The sequence below is a fragment of the Eleutherodactylus coqui genome, chromosome 4 (genome assembly GCF_035609145.1).
Source record: "Eleutherodactylus coqui strain aEleCoq1 chromosome 4, aEleCoq1.hap1, whole genome shotgun sequence".
NCBI lineage: Eukaryota > Metazoa > Chordata > Amphibia > Anura > Eleutherodactylidae > Eleutherodactylus > Eleutherodactylus coqui.
In genome coordinates, this window is record NC_089840.1 from 255,719,598 (window position 1) to 255,746,935 (window position 27,338).

The window sequence follows — 27,338 nt, forward strand, 5'->3', positions numbered from 1 at the left end:
CTGACATTCCAGACAATAATGTGCTGCCGATAATGTGACAATACTCTGGGAATGATCGGCCATACTTCCAACAAGACAACGTGCCTGATCACAAATCCTACACTGTTTACGTTGGTGTGCAGATACGGATGTTCAACGATTGGACCGGCTGCACAGAATCCCAACCTGAACCCAACTGAACATCTTTGAGACGAACTGGAACGTCGGATCAGGAAATATGATCAGCATACATCTCCTTTAAAAGAACTTGCCAGATGTTTGCAGGATGACTGAAGGGAAAGGTCACCTGAAGTGTATCAGATGTTAGTAGAAAGTATACAACGGAGAGTATCTGATGTCATTAGGGCCAAAGGAGCCCCACTAAGTACTAACATGTGCAAATAAATACTACTTTTGATTCTTACACAGGTGTCCAATTATTTTTGGTAGGACAGTGTATATATTATATATATTTTTGGTTTTATTTCAAGTAGTAGATTAGTGAAGCTTTATCTTATGCTTTTCTGTTAAGGGTTTCACTAAAGTGGTCACTGGTGACCGTTATCTCATCAAGCAAGATGTCATCCGAGCTCCATAAACTGCTCCAGTCTCTCAGCTATTAGTGTCCTGTGGCTCAATGCTCTTCTGCACTCATTAGTGTCACAATTATTTGGTACAGGTCGATATATGTCGCTTTATGATCTGCAAGACGCTATATGAAAAGATCACAAGTGATTGTTGCCCTCAGCCTAGTAAACACATAGGACGGGGGGAGCAGGCAGACCCATCACCAGACTCTAGGACAAGCTTTCCTTCGGCTTGTACTATGATTGCCTGCTACATAAATCATTCTACTTGCATATGCCACCAACTGTGGGGCTCTCTTTATCGGCAAGCGTTGAGCTGATTGAATGTTAACAGAAACAAGCCTTGGTTTTCCTCTGTGATATTCTCTGCTTGGAATGACTGGCTGAGATAGTATCTCTTGCTTAGAGCAGATGTAAAAAATACAACAATCATCATTTATGTACTGTTTTCTCAGGTACAAACTGAAGCATGGCTCCGATTATACGATTAGGGCCCATCCAAGTCTGTTCGGAGCGGAACCGGCAGAAAATCCCGGACGAAGAAGCGCAGATGCGCTATTTCATCTGTGAAAATGCCACTTTGAACGTCAGAAGCCGGGTGAACCCAGTTATAGTTAATTGGGTCAAATTGGTGCCGTTTGGCTCCAGCATGTGAAGGATCTGGCAGTTTTGGTATTTTCGTTGATTGGCTCCAAGGACAGAGTCAAAAAAATGGAAATCAGCCAGAGTCTAGATGTAAATGGGGCCTTACATCTTGACTTTGCAATGCATTGAAAGTTCTGCCACCTCCGTCCGGGGATGAGAAACAGTTGGTATAGTATGTAAGGCCGAATGAAGACAATGTCCATCTAGTCCAGCCTGTTTATCCTCCTATGCTGTTGATCCAGAGGAAGGCAAAAAAAAACACCAAGAGGCAGGAGCCAATTAGCCCTTTTGGGGGAAAAAGTCCTTCCCGACTCCCTGATGGCAATCAGACTGTTCCCTGGATCAACCCCTCATAGTTCCTACCTGCCTGTATACCCGGATTAACAATTAACCTAAGATTTATAACCTATAATATCCTTCCCCTCTAGAAAGACATCTAGTCCTCTTTTAAACTCCTCTATGGATTTTGCCATCACCACATCCTCCGGCAGAGAGTTCCACAGTCTAACTGCTCTTACAGTAAAGAACCCTTTTCTGTGTTGGTGATGAAACCTGCTTTCTTCTAGACGTAGCGGATGCCCTCTCATTAGCAACCCAGTCCTGTGTATAAACAGATCATGGGAGAGATCCTTGTATTGTCCCCTAATGTATTTAAACATAATTATTTGATCACCCCTTAGCCGTCTTTTTTCCAGGGTAAATAATCCCAATTTTGATAGCCTCATTGGGTATTCCAGCCCCTTCATTCCATGTATTAGTTTAGTTGCCCTCATTTGAACCCCCTCCACCACTGGTAGTTGCACTGTGGTGAGGGTCTGTACCCTAGAGGGGGGGTATCGCGGATGATGGTTGACAATGGTGAGGGCCTATATGCTGGGTGGGCAAAAGGGGGGAAAGCATAGTGTAGTTTCTGGATAGGGTGTCAGTTAGTGGCTGCACCGTGTTGAGGACCTGTTGTGGGGGTATGTGGCAGGTTACAATTAATTTATAATTTTTAGTGGGTCTGAATATATAGGAGGCATCTGTATCTGCAGTGGGGGACTGGTTTGACATCTGTTATTTAGGGGGTCCTATGTTTTTGTTTGTATGAGAGGGAGCTAGTCTGAAGTCTGTATACATAGGTGTTTTGCCTGAAGTCCATATTTGCATTTAGAAGTCTGGTGCGCATCCATTTTGGGTTCTGCTGAAAGGGGTCATATGTACCATTTGTTATTCAAATGCGGTTGGTGGCATTTGCTACATAAGTTGGAGAGGAGAACAAAAGTTGAGCAGAAAGGAGTGCCACTTTTTAGTCAGAGCTTCAACAGAAAAGTTATGACGTAACTCTGAATGCATCACACAACAGATACAGATGGGGTCCCCTACACCCCATATAATTGGGTCCATTGGGGAAAAGGAGAGGCGATCGTCCTTTTGACAGGGGGAACAGTATTGCATGAAGCGTTATTTTTCATGTCAAACATGAAGGAACTTCCAGTGACATTGTAAGCAAAGCCCTATATTGTTAACACTTATAACCGATCGCTTCCATGAGGGTACCCATTTGGAACTTTTTGTCACTGAGGGGGATACTTGGCTCGAAAATAAATTGCTAAAACACTCTAGACCCCCATTATTACCCTGTGAACCACTGAATTATTATAGATTCGTCCATCCATGTGGTATAGCACGATGGCCATCTGCGCTAATAGTTATTTTATGGCAAACAACCCAAGCGGAGTTTGGAAAGTGAATACGGCATTGCAAGGTTTTGGCAGCGGCATGAGGAGATGCATATGAACAGAACACACAGTAAGACTTTATTTAGCAGGGCTCGGATCTAGCTTGCCAGATTTGTTTTGGGAGCCGCAATAGGAAAGAATGAAAAAAAATGGTATTTACCTTTCTCCGCTCCACTCCAACATCAATGACAAAGTGAATGTTGCTCATCCAGACGAGGGACTCGCCAAGACTGGTTGTTAACACCACTTTTCTCCTGTGGTCTTTACATCCATAATCCAGACCCTCGTATGGCAAGTATTGTGGAAGGCTTTGATGAGGATAGAGCGGAATTGGAAGTAATTCACAAAGTTTAGGATTGGAGTGCACAACCTCCTGGTGGATCATTTCGTAAGCCCGTTTTATCTCCTTAAAAAAATTTAAAAAAAATTTAATTAGTAATTGGAAAAAAAAAAAAAAAAAAATGATGTGTATCCTTCAAAAAGTCTGGCCAACCACTCAGTATATTCAGAAGTTGACTCTGGTATGATGAGATGGCATTGTCAAACACCCTTCTAGGAAGTTCCAAGTTTATAGATGGGGGTCCGCAGCTCAGGATCCTCATGTAATAATTAGAGAGAAGAGCGGATACAAAGAAACAGATAGGGCTACAAGTTTATCCCCGACATGCTTAAACTCACTTTGTTGATTTTCCAACCACAAAACTGTTATAAGTTGTTCCAAGCTTCTTAATTAACTGAAAGAGTAATAGATTTTCTGATGTTGCCTCTAATTCCCCACCTCCCCCCAGCTAATTTCAGATTCCGCATCCTAGTTCTTAGGCTCATCACTTATTAAAAACACCTCTTTTTAAGGTTTAAATACAGTTTAAGGAGGAAGTTATCCAGACAGCGGCCGCCGGGATACACAGAGGTCAGAGCGGAAGCACTGTTCCGGCCCCTGTGTAGTGACCGGCGCTCACAATTGCAAGCACAGCTCCCATTGATTTCAATGAGAGCTGTTCTTACAATTACAAGTGTCAGCCACTATACAAGGGTTGGAGCAGTTCTTTCCATCCGACCCCGGTGTATACCGGCAGGTGTTGTTGACGAATTGTGTAATGCTTACTTTGGCCTGCAGGAAACCTAATATTTACTACCAAAATCCCTCCACAGATTACTGCTGACTCAAGATAACCTCTTAAACCGTCAAAATGATGGCTTGTACCAGTTGAATGTTTTTGGTCAAATGGGACTGCTGTTAGGACCAGGTGGGTTAGGGCCCTTTTACACAGAATGATTATTGTTCAGGTAGTCCTTGGATCGCTGAGTCTAAAGGCCCATTTAGGCACAACGACTATCACTCAAAATTCCGTTGCGTCTAAATGCGCGGCCATCGTGCACTTTTCGTGCAAGCTAGAAATCACCAATGACTTCTCAGCGCCGCACGCTGATTTTCTCAGTGAGCGGTGCTGATAGCATTCTTTCAGCTGGTATCCTTCTGGCAGTTCTCAGCAGGACACCAGCTGAAAGTGCAGAGAACAAAGCAGCTGTTTGCATAAAAAACAGCTGTTTTGTTCTCTGAGCCATCGCGGTGGAATCCCGCTCCGCCTGCATTAACTCTAAGTAGCTAATTAGCTACTTAGAGTTATGCAAAGATGATCGCTCAAAATTGTCCCTCAAACAGTTTTTTCAGCAATTTTTGAGCGAATATCTTTCAGTGTATATGCGCCTTTAGCATGCCCAACATTTGAATGACAAAGCATAAATTTTTAACTTCTCATTCAGTTTTTATGCTTGCTTTTTATGCTGATAATTGGCCTGTGTAAACAGTCGTCCATAGATGAACGGCTGCCTGTTTACTCTGAACGAAGAAGGGCGGCCAGAAGAGATCTCTGGCACTCTTCCCCTCCATTCAGTAAGCGATTATTGCTCCTGTGTGAAAGCAAAGGAACAATAGTCCTTGTGATGACTGTCAGGCGCTTAAACGCCCAACAATTGTCCCACGTAAAAGGACCCTTACTCCTCGTAAAAAAGCAGATTAACAGGAAACAAGTCTCTAAATAAACCAAAACAACAACAATCCAAACATCCTTTGGTTTCTCTAATGCCAATAAAGCACTACATGCCTATAAGCCAAGGTCTGAGATGGGTAAATGATTGCAAAAAAGAGAAAACGTCAAATTTAACATTTTTAAATATCCATACGATATAGGGCTGAACCACCCTAAAGGTCCCATATGTCCTGCTGCTCATTAGAACCTGCCACTATAGAAGAGTCCAACATCTATACTCCTTGCTGAACATTTTCTGTATCTCTCAGACTATAATAGAGTTCCCCTTGCCCATGCAACCAGTTTCCAATGAGCAACGGGGAACAAGGACCCAATTTTTAAGAATTTGTAATGGCAGAACTGTCTTTTGATGGCACGCCTTCATTTCTATAGTTTACAATGGCATTCTACAGAATTGCGTTATTCCCGCCAATTCATTGAAAGCGGGAAGCTGTTTCTACATACCAATACCCCTGACTAGAGATGAGCGAGTATACTCGCTAATGCACATTACTCGAGCGAGTAGTGCCTTAGCCGAGTATCTCCCCGCTTGTCTCTAAAGATTTGGGGGCCGGCGGGGAGCAACGGGGGAGAGCGGCGAGGAACTCACCTGTCACCCGCGCCGGCCCCCGAATCTTTAGAGACGAGCGGGGAGATACTCGGCTAAGGCACTACTCACTCGAGTAATGTGCCTTAGCGAGTATACTCGCTCAACTCTACCCCTGACCTCACTATATGCAACAACCATTAAGGTAAAATGGAACGACTGTGAGCCCAGACTTATCTCCCTATATCAGTATCTGGCCTCATTAAATTTTATTGTTGCAGGATGGATGCAAACCTCTATAGCCAAGCTGCAGAAGCTAATGGAAAACCTTCGCAGAAGACTGGAAACTGTTATGGCAGCAAAGGGAGGCCAGAAGTTCATAGGACTGCCCATATTTTGTAATTGGCTTCTCGAATCCCTGGTGTTTAGTGGTTATTGCTGAGGCATGTCATGTCTAGTCAGACATTTCATCTGCAACGTCCACTACAACACAAATTGAGTAGTACATGGTGGTCATTCTAGCTCATCGAAGGGGAACTCGAATAGGTCCCCATCTTACTGTCCAAATACCCTGAAGAGTCTGTCTTTATGAGACAACTCCTTCAGACTGTACAGAACTGGGACAAGAAAGAAGTGCGGTAGTATTTGGGCCTAACGGAGATTCCATTTTACATCTTAGTCAGCATTAAAAGCCGCAAACCTTAGATTTGAAAGTTAAAAAAAGCTAAAAAAGTGGTGAAATTACAAAGTTTAAAAAACACAAATCGTATGCTCAAGGTTTCCCCAACTCCGATGACTTTTTACTTCCTTTTCCAAAGAAATGGCAGCAGAGATGTAGGAAACCTTGGAGAAGATTCCAAGTTCCATCATCATATAAGGTCAACTTTTTTGCTCCTCATAAACTTTACATAAAAGTAGGAGCCAAGTGATCAAGGCAAGGAACTAGCCCAGAACCCACCCACACCCACTTACTTGTTCGCAAGCCAGAAAGACAACAATATCCCCTTTTTCTTGTGTGTGGTGGATTTCAAAAACGAGTCTTAAAGCCGCATGGAAATAGTCCCTTTGAATCACAGAGGTGTATACGACTTCTGCTGAATACGTGCTTTCCACCTCAACGAGAGGAACGTTTCCGTAGTAAGACACTGTTTTACTGGACAATTCGGGAGGGGTGATTATCACAACCTTCAGTTCAGGTCTAGCTAAAAGGATGTCTCTAATGAAAGAGAGGAGGACATCGGTGGACACGGAGCGCTCGTAAACATCATCGATGATTATAACTCCATAGCTGGACAACAGGGGGCTCGACATCATCTCCCGCAGTAACATCTCATCTGTACAATACCTGCAATGTAAAAAACAGAGCAAATGAGGACACATTATAGCGTTACACACATAAGGTATCGTAGACAATGCAAAAAAACTCAAGCAAGTGGGCACAAGTAATGGAGGAACATTCAAGCGAAGCACAACACTATACACAGGAGGCAAGGGGCAGCTATCTTGAGGGGCAGTAATTGTCACTTTAGCTAGATAGCTTTCTTGATTTGCCTCAACTCTTCAACTTACATTAACTGAGGCCTTACTCACTTTCCCACATCCATAGATTATTTCCCATTTGCTACTGTGGCTTCCCTGCCTACACGGCTGGTGGCGCCCACAGTCCATAGCAACGGGCACACTCTGAAGAGATCAGCTTGTACTATTGCTTCCCATCCTCTGGTTTGGCGGCTGCTGACCACTCTCACAGAGACAGCCCCGCAATTTTGCTCCCGATTTCACCTGATTCGGTGTTCTTTGTAACACACCCGCCATTACATGACTTGGCAATCCAAAGGGGAAAGTCCACACCTCCTTGCATGGGTCAAGAATGAAAAGGAGACCTCTGTTTGACTCTACTTCCTGTGGGATACCGATTGTGGCTCAAGTATCCAAGTAACAGAAATATCAATATGGATACGAGAAAGTGGTGATTACTCATGCAGTTCATAGAATTCTACATGATGGAAGGGGGGGGGGGGGAGAAGAAGACAAACACAGGCTCATACAGACATGCTGCAACAGATCATAGTAAGTGATTTACAGTTTTTGTCAGGATTCGACCCTGCACCCTTCTGCACCCCGAGCGGCAGCCCTTCATACTGAGCTTTTCAGCATGTTGCATAGCTCCCTCTGATTCTTAGTCTCATGTTCCTTGTCTCCTGTTCCTTGTTCCATGTCTTCCCTGTCTAGTCCACCCCATATCTTGTTCCTTCCCCAATTAGCCCTCTATTTAAACTTGGCCCTGCTACACCCTCCTTATACATGATTATTCTGCTTCACAGCACTGTTTGGTCAAGCTCCACGTTACCTGCTCCTCCACTATTTCTGCCAGACTACTCAATAACGACTCCTGGCTTCCATCAGACTACACTTTCCACCTCACCCATTGCACTGCAACTGTGACAACCTACCGACGACCTCCAGCTTCCTGCTGACTATTCTCCGGTCCCACACAGCTACTACACTTGTGGCTCCTATCCAGCGCCAGTATGGCGTTACAGTTTTATAGCTACTTGAATCACATCTCAGAACTTCTCTAGTATCCTCCATGGCAATGTTATTCCTCTGTGTATGTGTTACAGAATCTACAGCTTTCTTTATGCACAGTGTATAGAACCCAGTAGAACAGCAGGCTCCTCCTACCAGCTCAGAGAGAATGGAAAGTTATAGCTACAGCCTGCAAAGGGCAAATACAAGAAATATAATGGCCAGAAACAGTCTTATTACTCGTATACACACAGCACCTTATTCTGAAAAGTAATCTGAAAAGTTAGGTACACTTTGAGATAGGTTTGATTGATGGGCATATGACTTGGTACTTAAAGGCAGTTGACTTGCAATACCAATCGCATATGTATACAATGACGCACCACTGTGTCTAGAATATTAAAGGCACCATAGACCCTTCATTTTACTGGGGAATCTGAGGCTACTGAAGGCTCTCAATGGATTAGAAGACAAGGGATTAGCCAGGGGTACCTGGTGCTCTAGAGAAGCCCCCTCCCGTCTCAATTAGTGGTTCCCACAGGCTAAACAGATGCCTACTCTACCTACATATGGTTCTAGCTAGTGTTATACATGTGAATTAGAGATGAGCGAACACCAAAATGTTCGGGTGTTCGTTATTCGGAACGAACTTCCCGCGATGCTCGAGGGTTCGTTTCGAACAACGAACCCCATTGAAGTCAATGGGCGACCAGAGCATTTTTGTATTTCGCCGATGCTCGCTAAGGTTTTCATGTGTGAAAATCTGGGCAATTCAGGAAAGTGATGGGAATGACACAGTGACGGATAGGGCAGGCGAGGGGCTACATGGTGGGCTGCATCTCAAGTTCACAGGTCCCACTATTAAGCCACAATAGCGGCAAGAGTGCCCCCCCCCCCCCACTGTCAGCATAAAGATCGTCCTCCTCTGGCACAGCTGTAACAGCTGTAGCAGAGAAGAACGATGTTTGCCCATTGAATTCAATGGAGCCAGCAATACAGCATGTTCCACTGAATGCAATGGGCTGCCGGCGATCGCAGGATGAATGGTCGGAAAGGGGTTAAATATATAACCCCTTTCCTGCAATTCATCCAGAAATGTGTTACACTAAAAATATATACCGGCGTATAAGGCGACCGGGCGTATAAGATGACCCCCCAACTGTCACCTTATACGCCGGCAATACAGTGGAGCAAAGAATAAAAAGCATTACTTACGTTTTTAGATGATCTGCGGCGCTCCTGCAGGCTGTCACTCCCTCCTAATCCACGGCAGACAAGCTTTCTCTATGAAAGGCTTTAAATCCCTGCCTCCAGAAAGACACGTGCCTTCAGCCAATCACAGCCAATGACAATGATGTCATTGAATGGCTGTGATTGGCTGTGTTTCTGGAGGCGGGGATTTCAAGCCTTGAAATCCCCGCCTCCAGAAACACAGCCAATCACAGCCATTCAATGACATCATTGTCATTGGCTGTGATTGGCTGAAGGCACGTGTGCTTCTGGAGGCTGGGATTTAAAGTCTTTCGTGGAGAAAGCAATACTCTGCCGTGGACCAGGAGGGAGTGACAGCCTGCAGGAGCGCCGCAGATCATCTAAAAACGTAAGTAATGCTTTTTATTCTTTGCTCCACTGTATTACCGGCGTATAAGGTGACAGTTGGGGGGTCGTCTTATACGCCCCGTCGCCTTATACGCCGGTATATATTTTTAGTGTAACACATTTCTGGATGAATTGCAGGAAAGGGGTTATATATTTAACCCCTTTCCGACCATTCATCCTGCGATCGCCGGCAGCCCATTGCATTCAGTGGAACATGCTGTATTGCCGCTCCATTGAATTCAATGGGCAAACATCGTTCTTCTCTGCTACAGCTGTTACAGCTGTGCCAGAGAAGAAGGATTTGTCTTCTATATGTTCTCAATGGGGTCAGCGCTGCTGCCGCTGGCCCCATTGAGCGCATATAGAATGCATCCATAGCGAACCGCGGGAGGGGCAGACTTTCATATCAGGCGGACACCTTATCTCCCCAGCCACTCACAGCAGGGGGGTGGTATAGGGCTTAAACGTTGCAGGGGGAAGTTGTAATGCCTTCCCTGTCTTTATATTGGCCAAAAAAAAGCGCTAACGTCTCAGGGAAGAAAGTTTAAGTAACCCGGACACCGCATGGTGTTCGTTACGGATAACGAACATACCGAACACCCTAATATTCGCACGAATATCAAGCTCGGAAGAACACGTTCGCTCATCTCTAATGTGAATGGTTGACCCAGCCCTTTAGAGGATGCTCTAGTGAGCCCCAGCCTATAATACAATAATGCACTAAAGAGATGTAGCAGAGGACAATGCCATTCGGAGGAGATTTCAAGCTGATCGCTTGCCATTAGGGTCTATTTCATAAACCCATAGGCTCATTAGACCTTATTAAATGGTATATCCCATGTACGGCCTGCACATACCCAACTACAATGCTACAATTTAATGAATGTATGTCTCTAGTTTAACAAATCTGTATCTAACATGAATTTAGACAAATGAGGCTTCGGACTTTGTACTGTGACAGCCTGATCTAATAAAATCTTGCCCCTATGGCCATTTTCCTTCCTTGAAATGTTAAAGAACTCGTTATCTAAACTTAGTTGTCTTTAAAAAGGTCGCACAATTCTACAACGTCTTGTCACTGGAAGCTGCTGACACAATGAAATGCACCGCAGTTACTGGACGTCGCGTCCTCTTTTCCACCATGGCATTTATAAAAAGCTCGCAAAGAGTCAGATCGTAAAAAATACTAGACGGGGCAACATAATTATGTCAATACGGATGAAATAACAAGCTTGTCTTCAATGGAAAATGCTACACTTAGCGAAACATAGTGCAGGAATTACTGGTAATAGAAGCACAAACTGTCTGCGCTCCAGTACGTGGTTACATGGAGATGGCGATTGATTCACCCTTGTGAGACAGAGGCACAAAATAATGGAATTAGCCATTGTAATTATTCGTTATCGAGTCTCTCAATAGGAGGAAGTAACCGCATGCCAGCTTCGGAACCCTTCCCTGTCACCATCTCATGCTGTAGAATTCTTCACTTAGCAATTAGTAGCAGCACCAATGTCCGCACAGTAAAAATGGCGCACAAGACGTCAAGAAAAAAATCAGTCCATAACCACCCAGAAATAGGAAAATAAAGATGAGGTGGACGTCAGTAATACATGCGACAAAGCTTTATTGGTCAAGCAGAAAGTATACCAGCGACTTTTCGGCTCAACACCGAGCCTTTTTGAAGCAGTCAACAGGGTCATAGATGAAACCATAGATTGCACAGACATACATCATAAGTGCAAAGAGGTCATATCCCCCCATTATAATACAAATCACAATCAGCTGGTAAATATACATGAATATCCAATCATAACTGCGATCCATAATATGGTCAGACTTCGCACCCCGGCCTCAGCATCCTCCCGTCTCTAAATAAGGGAGATGGAATAAACCCTCCACTATGCCATCTATTGAAAGGCAGCATTCCTTCAAGCCAAAGTCAGACTCTTTATACAAGCCTTGTAACAATGACAAAAGCAAAGCCAGACTCCATGTACAGACAGCTGTTTCAGGGTATTTACCCTTTATCAGTGTACAGTAGGAGTCTGGCTTTGCTAGTGAGAGGCCTGGGATGGGGGTCAGAAACGGTATCTTTTTTCCTTAGGGAGAGCTTATTTGCATATTACCCAGAGTAGCATGCATGTCCATATGAGTCTCCTCACTCACCATCCAGGTGCTCTCCCTAAGGAGAAAAGATAGCGTTTCTGACCTCCATCTCCAAACGCATGCTTGTACTCGTGCCACTTACTTTCGGGTCTTATTACATCATGATCCTTCTGCCCTCTCTCTTCTCGACTTCACCGATCAGATGCGCATGTCCTGCCTGAAGTTTGATCGGAACATAACCCTTTCTCTCCTCCCCCTTTTTTATGTAAATGTGGATATGTACTGCATATTAAGTAAAATGGCCATTAGATTCTTGCAGGACATGGGCATTCAATAGGAATATTGAATAGTATGAAATATATTGGGAATAGATTTAGAAGTTGAGGGTTATGCTCCGATCGAACTTTGGGCAAGATATGCGCAATTTCGAGTGGTGAAGTTGAGAAGAGACCCGAAAGTAAATGGTGCGAGTTAGGCATGCAATTGGAGACAAGAGGACGCCGAGGTTTGGTACCAAGTCGGATTGTATTATGGATCGCAGTTACCATTGGATACTCGTGTATATTTACAGGTGATTGTGAGGTGTATGCCCTTATTGACTACCTGAAAAAGGCTTAGTGTTGAGCTGAAACATCGCTGGTGTACTATTGGCATGATCAATAAAGTTTGCTGCCTGGAGTGCTGACGTCCACCTCATCTTTATCACCCCATGCTGTAGACCAGGGTTTCCCAATTGCCGTCCTCAGGGACCCCCAACAGGCCAATTTTTTTTTTACGGATTTCCTAAGTATTGCACAGGTGATGTAATTATTGTCGGTGCCACAGACATCGCCACCGGTGTTTTTACTATAGGATATCCTGAAAACATAACCTGTTGGTGGTCTTGAGTACTGGAGTTTGGGAAACACTGCTGTAGACCATCCTCTCTCACTGATACCGTGTTTTCCCGAAAATAAGACACTGTCATATTAATTTTTGCCCAATAAGAGAGACAAAGGGTCTTATTTTCGGGGGGTGTCTTATACTCACCTAGCAGGTGCCGTCCAGGTCCCTCCCGCTGGTCTCCAACAGGCTTCTGTGTAGTTCCCAGCTCTGGCAGCGTATCTTTTGCTGGTAACAGGGCTTGAAAACCCCGCCTCCAGCAAGAGATTGCTCTGATTGGCTGAGGCAACACTCGCGAACCAATCACAGCAATCTCTTGCTGGAGGTTGGGTATTCAATCTCCGTTACCTGTAAGAGATACTCTGTCAGTGCTAAGGACTACACGCAAAGCCTGCTGAAGCACTGGAGACCAGCGGGAAGGACCCGGATGGCGCCTGCTAAGGGAGTATTGTTTTTTTCTTTTTTTGTGTAGTGTAGCTAGGATCAGATAGCTTCCTTTAAACCTTTCCAATCCAATTTGTATCCTGGTTTTCCTAGGGGGGGCTTACTCGTTTTCTGCCTGGTGCTATCTGCTGGCTAAAGCCAGTACTGCATGAGGTGACACGTTGGATAGGCTCCGACAGCAGAGAGGCTGGCAATATACAGTAAGAGAACCCCGACGGACATCTTCCAACATCGGAGCTGTATAGCCTTAAATCATAATGTCTTCAGATGTCAGACAGTGGATTGGAAAGGGTTAACCTCAATGCGGGAACCACAGCAAAACCATGGAGCATGCTGCGATTTGTTTTCTGGACCAGAAGGTCCGCAAACCAAATCTGCATGCCTTAATAAAGCTACGGACGCCCATGTCTCCCTATAAGCGGCGTGATTTGCAGATCGTCCGTAATTCAAATTTTCCCGTGCACATTGGGCCTTACACTTCTATTTTTGAAAGTATTCTTACTTTGCAGCATTTCCCCCCACCTGCCTAATACTTTTGCACAGTACTGTATATACACCCCGAAGTATACACAAGGAATACAAGATAAAATTATAGTCTCTCTCCAAAGTAGAGCGCTGAATGCTGCCATATTTCTTTGACAATCCAACCTATAACCTTATTCACTGACTTTGATAAATTAATAAAATGTTATGTGAATGTGTGCAGCCAATGCCTGCGTAAATGTCACCATTTATCTTTGCTCAGCACATGAAGCATAATAATGAGCACTGCAAGGTATAAATGTGACAGTCCGAGTCAGTAAAAGTGGAGATTGTAAAACTACTGCATTCCAAGTGAACAGAAACGGGGAAATCTTACTAAATTTTGCAACTCTTGCGAAAAAGCAAAAAAGATGCAAAAGCCTTAAAGAGGACCAATAACAAACAGGGTAAGCTACATAGCTTAACTGCCGTGTACCAACCAACTCCATTGCTGTTTCTATCTGTCTTCTACACCCCTCATACCGTTTGCCCGAAATCACTCCCTTTATATATGGAGCCTCAAATACCAAACATGCATCTTTGTTTTATTATTTAGATTTTTTTATTAGAAATATGGTGAAAGGTTTGGGATTTTTAAAAAACTTTTATTTTATTAAATAATTAGTAAAAAACTTTTTTTTTTTTACGTTTTTTCTTAGTCCCCAGAGGGGACAATAACTTTTGCTGCTTTGATCGCCTCTACAGTATGATGTAATGCCATAGCATTACAATATAGCTTGGTGTGACAGGCAATCTATCAAGCTACCCCAAGGGCATTACTTGATAGGCATTCTACTATGACAGCCCTATGGCTTTTTAATAGGCCCCTGGCTGCCATGACACCCGCACAGCAACCCGCGATCTCATCGCGGGTGGCCGTATGGGACCCCGGAACATCTGCTGGGAGATTTAAATATAAAAGGTTAACAGCTCCGATGAGCCGTGCAGCTTATCAGAGCTGTTGCGGACAGGTGCTGGCTTTAAGCAACAGCCGACCCATAATTAATCCGCAAATACAATTGCGGATGCACTGTGGATTTGAAGGTGGGGTTGCAATTATTATTATTTTTTCCGCATGGATGATCCGCATACATCCACGCGGAAAACCCCCCCGCAATCCACGATGTCCAGCAAGCAATGAAAAAAAATCATCAGCTCCGCTGACTCCAACAAGGTCTTTTTTTGCATATACCCACACCCATTGCCTTCTGGCACCTTGAATGTGTCAAGTAGGCAGTCCCCAATACCGGCTGTCAATGGGTAACATCAGACTTAATTGACAACGAGCACTAGACGCCACCCACTTGACATCTTCACAAATTCAAGGAGAGGCTGTGCAGAGAAATGGGGCGAGTATGAACAAAAAGTGGACCTAGTTGTAGGGAACGGGACAGCTGCTGCAAAGCTACATAGCCAGACCTACTGACATGAGGACATGACAGGTCCCCTTTAATGTGATGCCGACTGTCACCACCAGTCAATCACAGCAGAGTTTATACAGATAAACCCATGGCCAGCACAGTGGTTGTGTCCACGGGTCTATTTGGTGGATGTGCATTTATGTCTAAATACCTTAACCCGACGTGCATTTGGACGCAATATCTAAATGTGCAAAAGGGTTAAAAGTTGTTGTCCACTTTGGACACTTTTTTTTTTTTTATAGAAATTAAATGAATCAAAAAGTGACCCCGCTGCTATGAATTCCAGTAATTGGCTGCAATTTGACCCAACTAGTAAGCGTTCAATTTCGTTAGAGCGCTCCAACAGGCAATATGAAGCATTACACAGCGGCTATAGAAAGCAATAGGCTTTTTTGTAACACATGGATGTGTCGAGTCCTCCAAAGACACTCAATCTTGCTGCTCCCTGTCCCAAGCTAATGGATGAGTGTCCTGAATAGGAGAACCCCTCTATTAACTCAGAATTCCCAATAGGTTATCCAAACTCAAGTTTTCAAAACCAGACAATCCCTTTTGAAATGCTCCTATGGAAAATTGTCTCACAAAACTAAATTTGGATTTTTACAAATCTCCCTCGTATACGTGTGACATCTGGCCGCTGCATCTTCTCCGCTGAGGGAAAAAAAAAGCGTCAGGAAAGAAAAACAACATTAGAATGAAACTGGGTCATCCAGAAATCTAAGTTATTGTTGTTAACCTGCTGAGATCCTTGTGACCGCATCCTCCACCACTTCATAGATTGGACACATTTCTCTTCTTTTGTCACCGACTTCTGGCGCTGCATCTCAATGACCTGCTGGACAAAGGCTGAGGAGAAAATAGCCGCGCAGCCGGAGTATAAATTGGAAGCCGTAGGATATCAGAGGGATTAACTAGAAGCTGGGCACAAACCTTAGAATGGTGTCGTTTGTACAGCAGTTCTCAAAAGGCACGACATAACCGACTTCGTGTCCAATGTTGACATCCAGCTCATCTGCTACCCTCATGGAGAGCCAAACGGCGGTCTGTCTCTGCACCTGAGTGCACGCGACCGTCCCGTGCCGGTTGTCCACAGATAAGCAGAACTCCGCGCACCACTGGGGGATCTGAGAAGAGAAATGTAATAAGCATCTGGATGTGTACAAAGAAATCCGGTGCCCCTCCGCAACATTCAGGACAACTCTTTGGGAAAGTTCCCCTAAATGTTTCATACTTCATTGCTCGTCTCTTTTTAGGACAGAAATTCTGCACCAACGTCATAAGACATCTTGATAAACGATATAATTCAGGTTCTATTCAGTCACCACTAGGGGGAGCTAATTGCATATGGAGGAATTCTGACGCTCTTGTGGGCACCAATGCACTTGAAAACCCCCTTTTAAAACCGCTGTGTTTACCCATGTGTCCATATGACAGCTACTTTACTGTAAATGTATAATGGGTCCATTCACTAATGGTGTACGCCAGAGTATTCCCCAACGTACAGCGCTGTATAGCCATATCTCAGCAATTGCCCACAGTGTTAAAGAGGTTGTACTACAATCCACCTAATACTTATCCTATAGATAGGTGGGGTTCTCACCACTGAGACCCTCATCAATCCTGAGGGTGCGCCAACTATGATCTTGTCCCAGTGGTTGCTACCTGGCCTAAAATGACTTGTGCAGTAGGTGGGATTGCAATAGGGAACTTAGCGAGAACTATTAACAATGGATATATTGTCCAATGTGACACCAGTGCCTTTTAATGCGGGTGTCTTTGCGATGACGAAATAAAGAGACGAGTCCACGGAAGCATCAGTACAACTGAAGGCACACAGTTTACTGGAACTCCAAAGAAGTACAACAGTCACAAATCTTCCGAACTATAGGAATTAAATTCTCGCTGTGCTAGAGAGTTATCTGTGGAGGAATGGCGGGAATAGTGCAGGCTCTCCTGACCCACTGATGTCTGACTTTGCAGGGACACGGTTACGGAGTCTGCTTTCTCACCAACCTCCGAGGGGTTTGCCCTGTCTCTGATTCCTTCAGTAAGGGTGTAAAAAGACTCCTCTCTGGCCTCCTGCACTCCCGTCCTGCTGGCTCCACAATTAGGCTCTCTCCATCACTGGGCTTCTCTTCCCCAGACTGGGGCTGGACCGCACTAGGCTAGCATGGCTAGGCCAGCCTAAGCTAGCCTTCCTCCTCACTCCTAGTCTGTCTACCTCCCCATTGCGCAGCATTCTCCATCTCCCCTAACCCCACCCACGCTCTGCCTTTTATTCCTCCTCCACCAACCAATCCTGGGCTACAGGGAAAACTCTTACCCAATCCCAGTCCTAGTTAGGGGTGATTGACAGGGAACAGAATGGCTTAGGGTGAACTCTGCACAGTCAAGCAGGGTTAGCTTGAGAAGACACTTAACTTTTAGGGACCCAGACAAGGCCAATACACATAACAAAACATTAGTATACAGACATACATATGTACGCATATACACCCCACAAGAGTTAGCTATGAAAGTGCTGTAGGACCCCAACTCTGGGGTACTACAGTAGATCAAGTATACTTTTACAGCAATACTGGAACCTTTGGCCATGCAAAGGCTTATTGTGGTGGCCCTCTCTATAAGAGCTCATTCACACGGGCGTAAATATTCTGTGTATTATACGTATATTTTTTACGCATGTAATACGCAGTGCTAAATCCCCATTGATTTTCATTGGGGTATTCAGACCAGCGTATTTACACGCAAGAAAAAAAACGTGCGCAGTGTCCTAATTTGGTCCGTATTATGATCCTCAATAGGCCATTAAACTCAATGATCCCGTGTAAACGGACCTATCTGGGGATTTTTTTGTGCGTGTGAAACCGTAATGGCTCATCTGAGCGCCTATCGGCCCGTCTAAAAGTACCCTAAGAAAGCGCAGATTGCCCCTTAGACGGAGGCCAAAAGCAAACACCTTTGGCTTTCATAGGGTGAAGGATCGCCTATGACTACATTTTGGGGGAGGTTTTCTGGCGCATACGCGATATGCACATAACCTTAGCTGTATCCCTCACTAAGACCTTGTATCCCGTAGTTATGTTGATCATAGTCACAAAAACGTCATAAAAAAAGATAAAGGAAAAAAAAAAGTTGTACCGAATATGCCTCGAATCGATTGAGTTGCAACAGGGTTAAATGGCGCAGTGACTTCACCTACCAGTTGTTCCCCTCTAGATGAACGGTCGGTGACAAGCGAACAGGGAAATAAAGGCATATTAGCTCGCAGCTCCCAGCAGATGGCCGGCCAGGAATATATACATACTCCGAACAGACAGACATGAGCTCAGGAAAGCCTCTCCCCGAGACCCGGGAGGGGGAACAAAAATTCTAATGTGACAGGTCCTGAATGAGCAGATAATAGGACGCGGTGCGGGCGCCTCGTTCTCCCTGCGCAGATCTAGAGCGCTGCAGACAATATTTTATATGTTATTCACGTATCTGCAGTATAACAATCTGCAGCAGTTTCCAGGAAACCTGGGTGATAAGCCATGCTGCTAGCGGGGAGCTCGTCACCCAGCTCTCCCACACTCCTGAATGGCACAGCAGACTATTGCTCACTAGTGCAATGCAAGGAAGGGATCGCTCACATTTGCGCAGTTTTTTTTTCCATTTTTCGGCTTAGTCCTTTGGCACATGCCAGACTCATCCTATTGACTATGATGGGTTCTGTCGTATGCAGCCATATTAAGGTTGGTGTCACACGGGCGCAAGCGCATTCATGCGGCATTTGCGTTGCGTATTTTACTGTAAAATCGTGGACATTTGAGAGTGCAAAAAAAACCAAAAACACGCAACCACGCTGCTGTGGCACGCCAGCCCGCATTTGCAGTGGAGAAGATGGAAGAGCCGCACAGCCACGTAGAGGATCTGGACGGGTAAGTAGTGTCCTCGGCCGAGGGCAGGGTAGGATTCCGCCGCGGGCTCCCATCCGTGGGCATGAGCCCTTACTCAATGGATTCTATTCACTGCGCATGCAAAGCAGAGCGCTAATACGTTTTTGATTTTTTTGCCCCTCCTCCCAACTTTAAAAAAAAAGTCATAACTGACTTTGCACGGCCATCGCTGTCTGAAAACTTGTTTTTTGCGGAACGAGTTGTATTTTTGAATGATACTATTTAATCTACCATATGGTCCCCTGCACACGGGGCGAAAATTCCGCGGTGGGATTTCCCACAGAATTTCCGCCTGTGCCCGCCTGCATAGGATTGCATTAGATAACGCAATCCGAGGCAGACGGCCGCGATTTGTCCGCGTGAAATCACACGTGGAAAACAAATCGCGACATGTTCTTTTTCTGTGCAGGTCTTGCAGAGGCCCGCACAGAAATGTCAGCGGTGATGGGCCGGCTCTGCTCTGCGCATGCGCCGGCTGCCAGCACATAGTGTAGAGAGAAGACGCCGGGAGCGGGTGAGCCGCAGGCCTCTGCAGGGGCACGGGACTGCATCCCGCTGTGAGAATTCTGGTTTTTATCATTCCTATAGGGAACGTGATCTTGCGATCGTTTAATCACTTATACCGAATACTGCAATACTTCAGTATTGCAGTATATGGTATTTCTGCTGACATTGTATTAAGACTAGCCACAGCTCTGTCTTAATAGGCAGAAATACATGGCAGCCCTGAGGGGTCTTCAGAGAGGTTTCATCCAGAAAAATGCCAGGCAGCATGACAGAAACCAAAGGGACCCAATTATAGTCAACGGGATTTGTTCGGTGCAGTAAGCTTCCATCAAAAAACAGATCTGTTTAGCGACAGGATTGCGTTTTTCCGCTCCTGTAACAGAGCAGGTAGATGCAAACCACAGAGCTTATGTGAACACGTCTGGCTGCACCCCAAGGTGCACTTGCTTTTTCGATGCCGACAGCCACTATACTAGTCACGCAGAGGCAAATATTGGGCATTTCCTTTGTGTCAGACAGGTTTGGAATCCATATTTACCAATGTTTGCTTATTCAGCGCAGTACAAACACTCGTCAAGCCGAATGAAAGTCAAACACATTCAGGTAGTAAACACGGCGTAGACAAAGTCTAGCTGCCAACTAAAACTCCTAACAGCTATAGACGCTTTAGCCATGGAGTGGAAGCAGTTAATTCCACCCCGTGTAGTGACAGGAGGAACTGTCAATTACGATTGTCAACCACTACACAGGGGTCGGAGTTACCCGCTTCCACTCTGTACCTGTGTGTTGTAGCGCTGACAGCGGGCATTTAATCAGCTGATCGGTTGGGGTACAGAGTGGCAGACCCCAGCCATCAACTATTGATATTATGAAGGATAAGGTGATCAATAGCATTTGCCCAGAAAACCGCTTTAACCCCTTCCAATCCACTGTCTGACGCCTTCCTACATTCCGATTGAAGCTTGTACAGTTCCAATGTCAGAAGACGTCCGACGGGGTATTCTTACCGTCCATTACCAGCCGCTCTGCTGCCGGAGTCTCTCTGGCGCACACTCACCAGCAGATGGATTCGAAAGGGTTAAACGGCGGTCTCTTTTAGAATGAAAAGGGTTTCCTTGACTTTGATATACATGCCCTTCAAAAATCAAATTTTTGGAGTCCGGCCTCCCATAAGCAGCTGACTGATGGGGCTGCGGCAACAAGTCGGACCCCGCCAATCTGATAACGATGGTCAATCCTAGAGAACCCTTTGAAATTAAACTTGAAAGCATATTTGGACCATCAATGACATGTATACATATATTAGCCAATACGCATTTTAATTAGATATTTAACATCCGTCTTCCAGAATGTGTCTTAAGAAAACCGTCCTGACTGCGCGGAGCCGCGAGCGCCGTAAACTCAGGAAGGTGGAAATTCTGCAATGTAATCCCATGGAAAGGGGAAATGACAATGTGATTGCAGCCGCCGCTGAGTAGAAAGCCTCTTGTAGTGATCGGAGAGGTCGCCGCACGCTGGGAAGGTAAAACAGGCAGCCGAGCCGCGCTCCGACACACGGAGAAACATGTCTTCTGGCTGTGTGTTCATCCCGCAGATGTGTTATCATCCCGTGTTGTAGCCATGTGTGTGCGTGTTTACACAGAGGGATGACAGGCAGTTTGGGCACGCAGAAGGAAAAAAAAAAAAAAAGGCATTTACGTCTTTAGGCGTTTTTGATTAAAGGAAAAAGACGCTAGAACGATCGGCGGCAGAATAAGCCGACGCGCTATTAGCATAAAAATTCTTGCTACCAGTTTATAGTATATGTTCTTCCATGAACGACGAGATGTACAGGCGGCCTCTGGGGACAAATGGTTGTAACCGCGACCGTTTGTCTCTAATAAGCGGTTTTCGGCCCATGTGAAAGAAGATTAAACAAGCACAGATTGACTTGCGTGTCAGTTGGCGCTTGTTAGCGCAGGCCAAGAATTGGCTAATGTAAAGGGGCGCTTAGGACTTCTTTACATGGGTAATAAAATTGCGCAAGTTCTGTGCACATATACTCGTGCGTGGTATTTACCAATGGAGTTAATTTATAAGTGAGACGGAAAAACATAAGTAGGGCCTATTTTCGTGCGACGGGTTACCCATGTGCTGTGCGATGTGTACTGCGCCTGAGATCCTCTGGCGTCACTTGCTTCCGTCCATGTAAATCTGGCCTTCAGAAACCTTTACAATGGGCGATTATCACCGAAATTATCATCGGAAACAGCAAATTCAGGTGATAGTCGTCCTGCGTACACGTGGCGGCCAACAGGGCACGGAGCGAGAAAAAACGCTCACCTTCCAGAGCCGCTTGGTTTTGAAAAGAACTAAAACTCCAGCGACCGTCGGGCCGAGGTGCCGCTCAATCTATGAAGGACTACAGTTGACCGTGAATGAACGGTACCTGGCCGCTCCACCTCCATTGAAGGACTACGGCTCCTGTGTAACGTATAGTAGTGATAGTCTCTGGTACGACTGTTGGACACTAATGCGCCCAGCAGTCATACTGCATAAGGGGGCTTTTAGACGGAACGGATATCGTTAAAAAAAAAAAAAAAAAAATGTTCAAATGAGCAAAAGTGAACAATAAACACAATCCGACGACTGAATGACGAATAAGAATTGTTCGCTTTTTGCTCATCGTTCATTTTATGCAGGCATAAAAATCATCGTCGGCTCGTTCAGTCTTTCATATTCGCTGTATATGACTGCAAGATATTGAACGAGACAACGATGCATCTGCCTGTCTAAACAGGCTGCCTGAGAGCGAGAGGAAAATTGGCCTGTCTAAAAGGACCCCAAGGCCACTCTCATGCAAGTGTTTTTTCAACGGGTATTACACGTGCGCATAACACTCAGCACTAGAGATGAGCGAGCATACTCGCTAAGGACAATTACTCGATCGAGCATTGCCCTTAGCGAGTACCTGCCTGCTCAGAAGAAAAGGTTCGGCTGCCGGCGACGGGCGGGGGAGAGCGGGGAGAAACGGAGAGGAGATCTCTCTCTCCCGCTCGCCCCTGCTCACTGCCGCAACTCACCTGTCACCCGCACCGGCAGCCGAACCTTTTCTTCCGAGCGGGCAGGTACTCGCTAAGGGCAATGCTCGATCGAGTAATTGTCCTTAGCGAGTATGCTCGCTCATCTCTACTCAGCACTAAAGCTCCATGCATTTCAATGCGGCTTTTCACACTAGCATTTTTGCACCGTGTGTTTTACGTGTGCAAAATCGAAAGCACCATGTCCAATTTTCAGTGTTTCAGTCCATATTTCATGCAATAAATTACCAACTGAAATGAATTGTATGCATAAAAAAACACAGCAAATATGCAATTGCGCACGCAAAACTGCATTTTTGGTTTTTTTTTATGCAGGGTACTATGCCACCAGGAGGGAGGAAACGTTAGATTAGATTGACCCGTAATCCTTTATTCGGGAAGTCTCCATGACTGCACCAGCATAAACCACTCCGGGACCCCAATCCTGAATTAACGTATCTAGGCCCAACGGCTGGTCCTGGGAACTGCTTGAGGAAAAATTTTCTACTTTCCAATTTTCCCTTGTGGCGAACAGATTTCTTTGGGGAACCCCTCAATTGAGTACCAAATCCTGGAACACCTAGAATTTGAGTACCATTCCCCTAGATCCAAATGTCGGTGGCTGAGAAAATCCGCCATGACATTTTGAATTCCCCTCAAGTGGGTCACCGATATTGACTGAACATGATGTTCCGAACAATGAAAAAATTTTTGAGTTATGCTCTGCAATAAAAGCTGACTGGTTCCCCCCTGATGTCACACATAAGCCACGACCATGGCATTGTCCGAGAGGACCTTGAAATGCTTTCCTTGTGTTAGACTTCTGGATACCTGAAGCTCCCTGAAATTTCATGAACACTTCCTGACCTCCTGTGACCAGGTCCCTTGGAAGTAAGCCTCCCCTACTTGGACCCCCCAACGCAGAACACTGGCATCCGTCGTGATTAGGATTACTGGATTCGGGAACCATTCTACTCCTCTCGCTAAGTTGGTTTCTGACAGCCACCAGCGAAGAAAGCTTCTCACAGTGCTTGTCAACACAACATTTTTGTCTAACGAAAGTTGTTTTCTGTCCCAAACGGTCAGCACAAACTTCTGAAGAATTCTGGAATGGTGCTGAGCAGGATGCAGGCCGTCAGTTTCCCCAGAAGAGACATGGCTGCCCTGATGGCACATGATTTCTGCCTCATGAATTGAGAGATCTGTAGCCAAAGATCCCGCCTCAGAGAAACGGGAGGAACGAACTTTAAAGGACCGAATCTGGCGTAATTCCTGGAAATTTGTTCTGTTGACATGGTTCCGTGTTGGACTTTTCCCAATTAATCAGCCAACCCAGTTGCTAAAGCCGTTGGGTGTGGATAGCGACATGGGATAACAGTAGATCGCTGTCGTTAGCTACTATAAGGATGTCGTCTAAGGAACGATCATAGTAGATCATTCTCTTAGAATAGACACCCGCTCCGCCATCACCTTTGTGAAGATCCATGGCACTGAAGAGATCCCGAAAGGGAGGCACCTGTAGTGGAAACGCCTTTCTTTTCCTCCCATGAAGACCACGAATCTGAGATACTTCTGAGCCTCGGGGTGAATGGAGATATGGAAATAAATAATAAAGGCACCCTTTTTGATCAATTTTAATGCTGACCCTACCGTTTCCATTCAGAACCTTTTGTACCTCACAAATTTGTTCAATGGTTTCAGGTTCACAATTAATCGGGAATCTTCATTTGTTTCTGGAAAAGAAGCCAAACTGGAATAATGCCCCGTCCTTCGTTAATCCTGGGGTACAGATGCTATAGCCCAGTGCTTTATTAAATCGCTGACCCCCTGATATAACAAGGCCATCTGGGCCTACGGTGGTCCAAAAGGACTGTGGAGGCTAAGAGATCCACTCTAACGTGTACCCCTCTTTTAGGATCTCCGAGATCCAGGCATTTTTGCTTAACAAGGCCCAATTTTCTGAAAATGCCTGTAACCTGGCCCCCAGAGGAACGGCATCGTTGCCTTTGCTCTTGGAAATCTGACTGGGTGGGATTGAGGAGAACATTTTTCCTCTTTCCCCCTTTTAGATCGCTCCAGCGCCCCGATTTCCTTTTGCCCCAATAACTGTTCTGTTGTCTCGGGACTCGAAAGAAGAACTTCAGTCTCTGAGGCCTTTCCTCCGGAAAACCCCCTTTTTTATCGGAGACCTTTTCCAAAATTTGTCAAGCTCCAGGCCAAAAAGGAACTGACCATAAAAAGGTAGCCAGCAGAACTTGCTTTTAGAGGCTGTATCTCCTGACCAAGTCTTTAGCCAGAGTACCCTTCAAGCAGAATTAGATAAGGCCGCAGATCTTGCTGCTAGCTTACTGTTTCCGTAAGAAATCTGCCAAAAAACTGGTCGCCATCTTAAAGATTGGCAACGAATCCATAGGATCTTTCAGGTGCGCCAATGTTTCAGCGTCACATGATGCACGAGTCAGTCACCTGACCCCAAACCCCGCCCCCGACATACGCGCAAAGACGCAACCCAGAAACGCCAGGCCGGCCACCACGAGCAGGCAGGGAGACACGGACCCGGCGAGAAGGCACAGGAGGCCAGGTATGGTTCCCACAATTAGGCCTCATGCCCACGGCGAGATTCACGCAGCGGGATGCGACCCGTGCCCCGACATTGACCTCCCTCTTACCTGCCCGGCATCTTCTCTCTCCAGTCTGCGATGTGCTGGCTGGCGCACAGCCGCGTATGCGCAGAGCAGAGGCGGCGCATCAGTGGCCCGCACAGAAATAGGACATGCCGCCATTTTAATATCGCACAAGTTTTCACACGGTCAAATCGCAGCTGGCAGAATAGGATTGGATAAACTAACGCAATCCTATGGCAGCGTGCAACGGCGGAAATTCCGCTGTGGAATTTCCGTCTATGGGCATTGGGCGTTTTTACAGACGCTTGTGTGAGAGTGGCCTAATGACCCGTATAGAAGGGACGAGAGTCGTCTAAATGACTGAACGAGCGCCGACGTCACCCCTGGCTTCTTGTTTAGCGCTTTACATTCTATGTGAAGCGCTGAACGGGGGAACGTTTACACTTAGCGAGAAGCCAGCGGTCCTGCCGTAATTTACATGCTAGCTGAAAGTGAGCGACCGGCGAAGTGTAAACAAATAGCGTGCGATGGCTTGTATTCAGATGCAACGATTATCGCGCAAATTTGTTCTTATGAACGCATTTTGCGCGATAATCGTCCCGTGTAAATAGCCATTAATGTTACATTTAGTCTATAACAATAGATCTGTTAACAAAGCCTCTGTCAGCCAAGGTACGGCCGGCCCCTGAAACGCGTTGTGTGCCATGTTGAAATCACAGGACAAAGTTCACTGAAACCTAAGGCAGCAAATAAGACCTTGCAGTTTATTACCGCGGCTAGATAAATATACGCCGCACTCCCGACACATAATGTCTGGGTTACAACACATAATTACGGCTATTCATAGTCATCCAGCCAAAGTTTGACTGCACAAACAAATGTTTTGGAGTAATTCAGGGCGACCTCCGCACTTCGCCCCATACCTCCCCTCATGTAATTATATTCCACCAGTTATGTGCAATGACCTCAGCTCCTGCGGTGACTCTTGTGTAATATATAGGATCGCGGCCTTATAAAACAAGCCATAAAAATCATAATACCATGGTAACCATAATAAAAAAAGATGTAAATGGATGACAGCTCTGCAAACGCTTCCAGGTGAAGAGTCACAAAAATACCACTTTACTTATTATACCATATTCTTCAGAAGAGAAGCTCCTTGTATAGATACGGTGACGATGAGGAGTGCCGATCAACGAGATCAGCACTGTTCCGATTTGTACAACAGGGGATGAAGGATCATTGATAAGGTCATTCATCCCTCACTGACTTCCATCATTGTCGGCAGCACAACCTGTTCACACAAGGAAGATGCGTCGCCGACAACGATGATGATTTTTTGAGTGTTGTATTAAAGATACGATTACCCAACCAAAAAGCATTTGCTCGTTCTTTGGGTGATCAGGCGCACCCCCGCATTGGCTTCTCATTCATTGTTCAGTGTCTGTGTGTAGAAAATTGAACGATGGACTGGCCTGTGTTAAACAGGCAGATTGTTCACTCATGAACTACTGCCTGTTTACTGTAAATGGAGGTGGGCGGCCAGTGCAATCCCTGGATGCTCGTTCCTGTCTAAAAGCACAGAAAAGATTATCGCTGGGATGACCTGTCGGGCATCTGCGCCCCACAAGTCATCCCGTGTAAAAGGGCCCTTAGTGGCATCCTTCACTCACAAGCTGCCATTGCTAAAAATGTATACTGCATGGCATGGAATAGTGCAGTGTGCTATAGTATTCCATGCAGTAGCAAAAACATACCAGCAACTCAAAGGCTGGGTTCACACAGGGCGGATTTGCCGCGGAAATTACGACCGGAATTTCGCCGCTGTAAATCCGCCTGTGGCCGTGAATCCCGGAATTAGCCGGCCATGTGGATGAGATTTTTCAGAAATTTTATCCACACGGGACGGCTAATCCGTCGTGGCAAAGCCAGCGTCGCGGCCCGGATTCGCCGGCCACAGCATGTCCATTCTTTTTTATTTTCCATTGCGGCCGCGCTGCTTTCTATAGGAGCGCCGTCCCCAACGGAAATGTGTGCAGCCAAGCCGCTCCAAAACCCGCAGCTAAGTGCCGCGGGTTTTGAAGCAGCGCTTTCTCAGCGGAAATCTTGCAGCTTTTTCGCTGTGGCCAAACGTGAGATTTCCGCCAGGAATACGCCGTGTGGGAACCGGCTTAATGGATTCCACGTAAAGAAGTTCA

At 45.7% G+C, this 27,338-nt stretch overlaps 1 protein-coding gene across 3 annotated transcripts in view; it reads right to left on the reverse strand.

Moving 5' to 3' along the window:
- Positions 1-27,338, reverse strand: part of DHX32 (DEAH-box helicase 32 (putative)) — a 76,232-nt gene that overhangs the window by 35,769 nt on the left and 13,125 nt on the right. For all 3 annotated transcript variants that reach the window (XM_066601136.1, XM_066601137.1, XM_066601138.1), the window contains exons 3-5: positions 15,943-16,136; positions 6,482-6,854; positions 3,093-3,338 (exon numbers count right to left, since the gene is read on the reverse strand). In XM_066601136.1, coding sequence (XP_066457233.1) covers positions 3,093-3,338; positions 6,482-6,854; positions 15,943-16,136 — 813 coding nt within the window. The remainder of the gene's footprint in view (positions 1-3,092; positions 3,339-6,481; positions 6,855-15,942; positions 16,137-27,338) is intronic.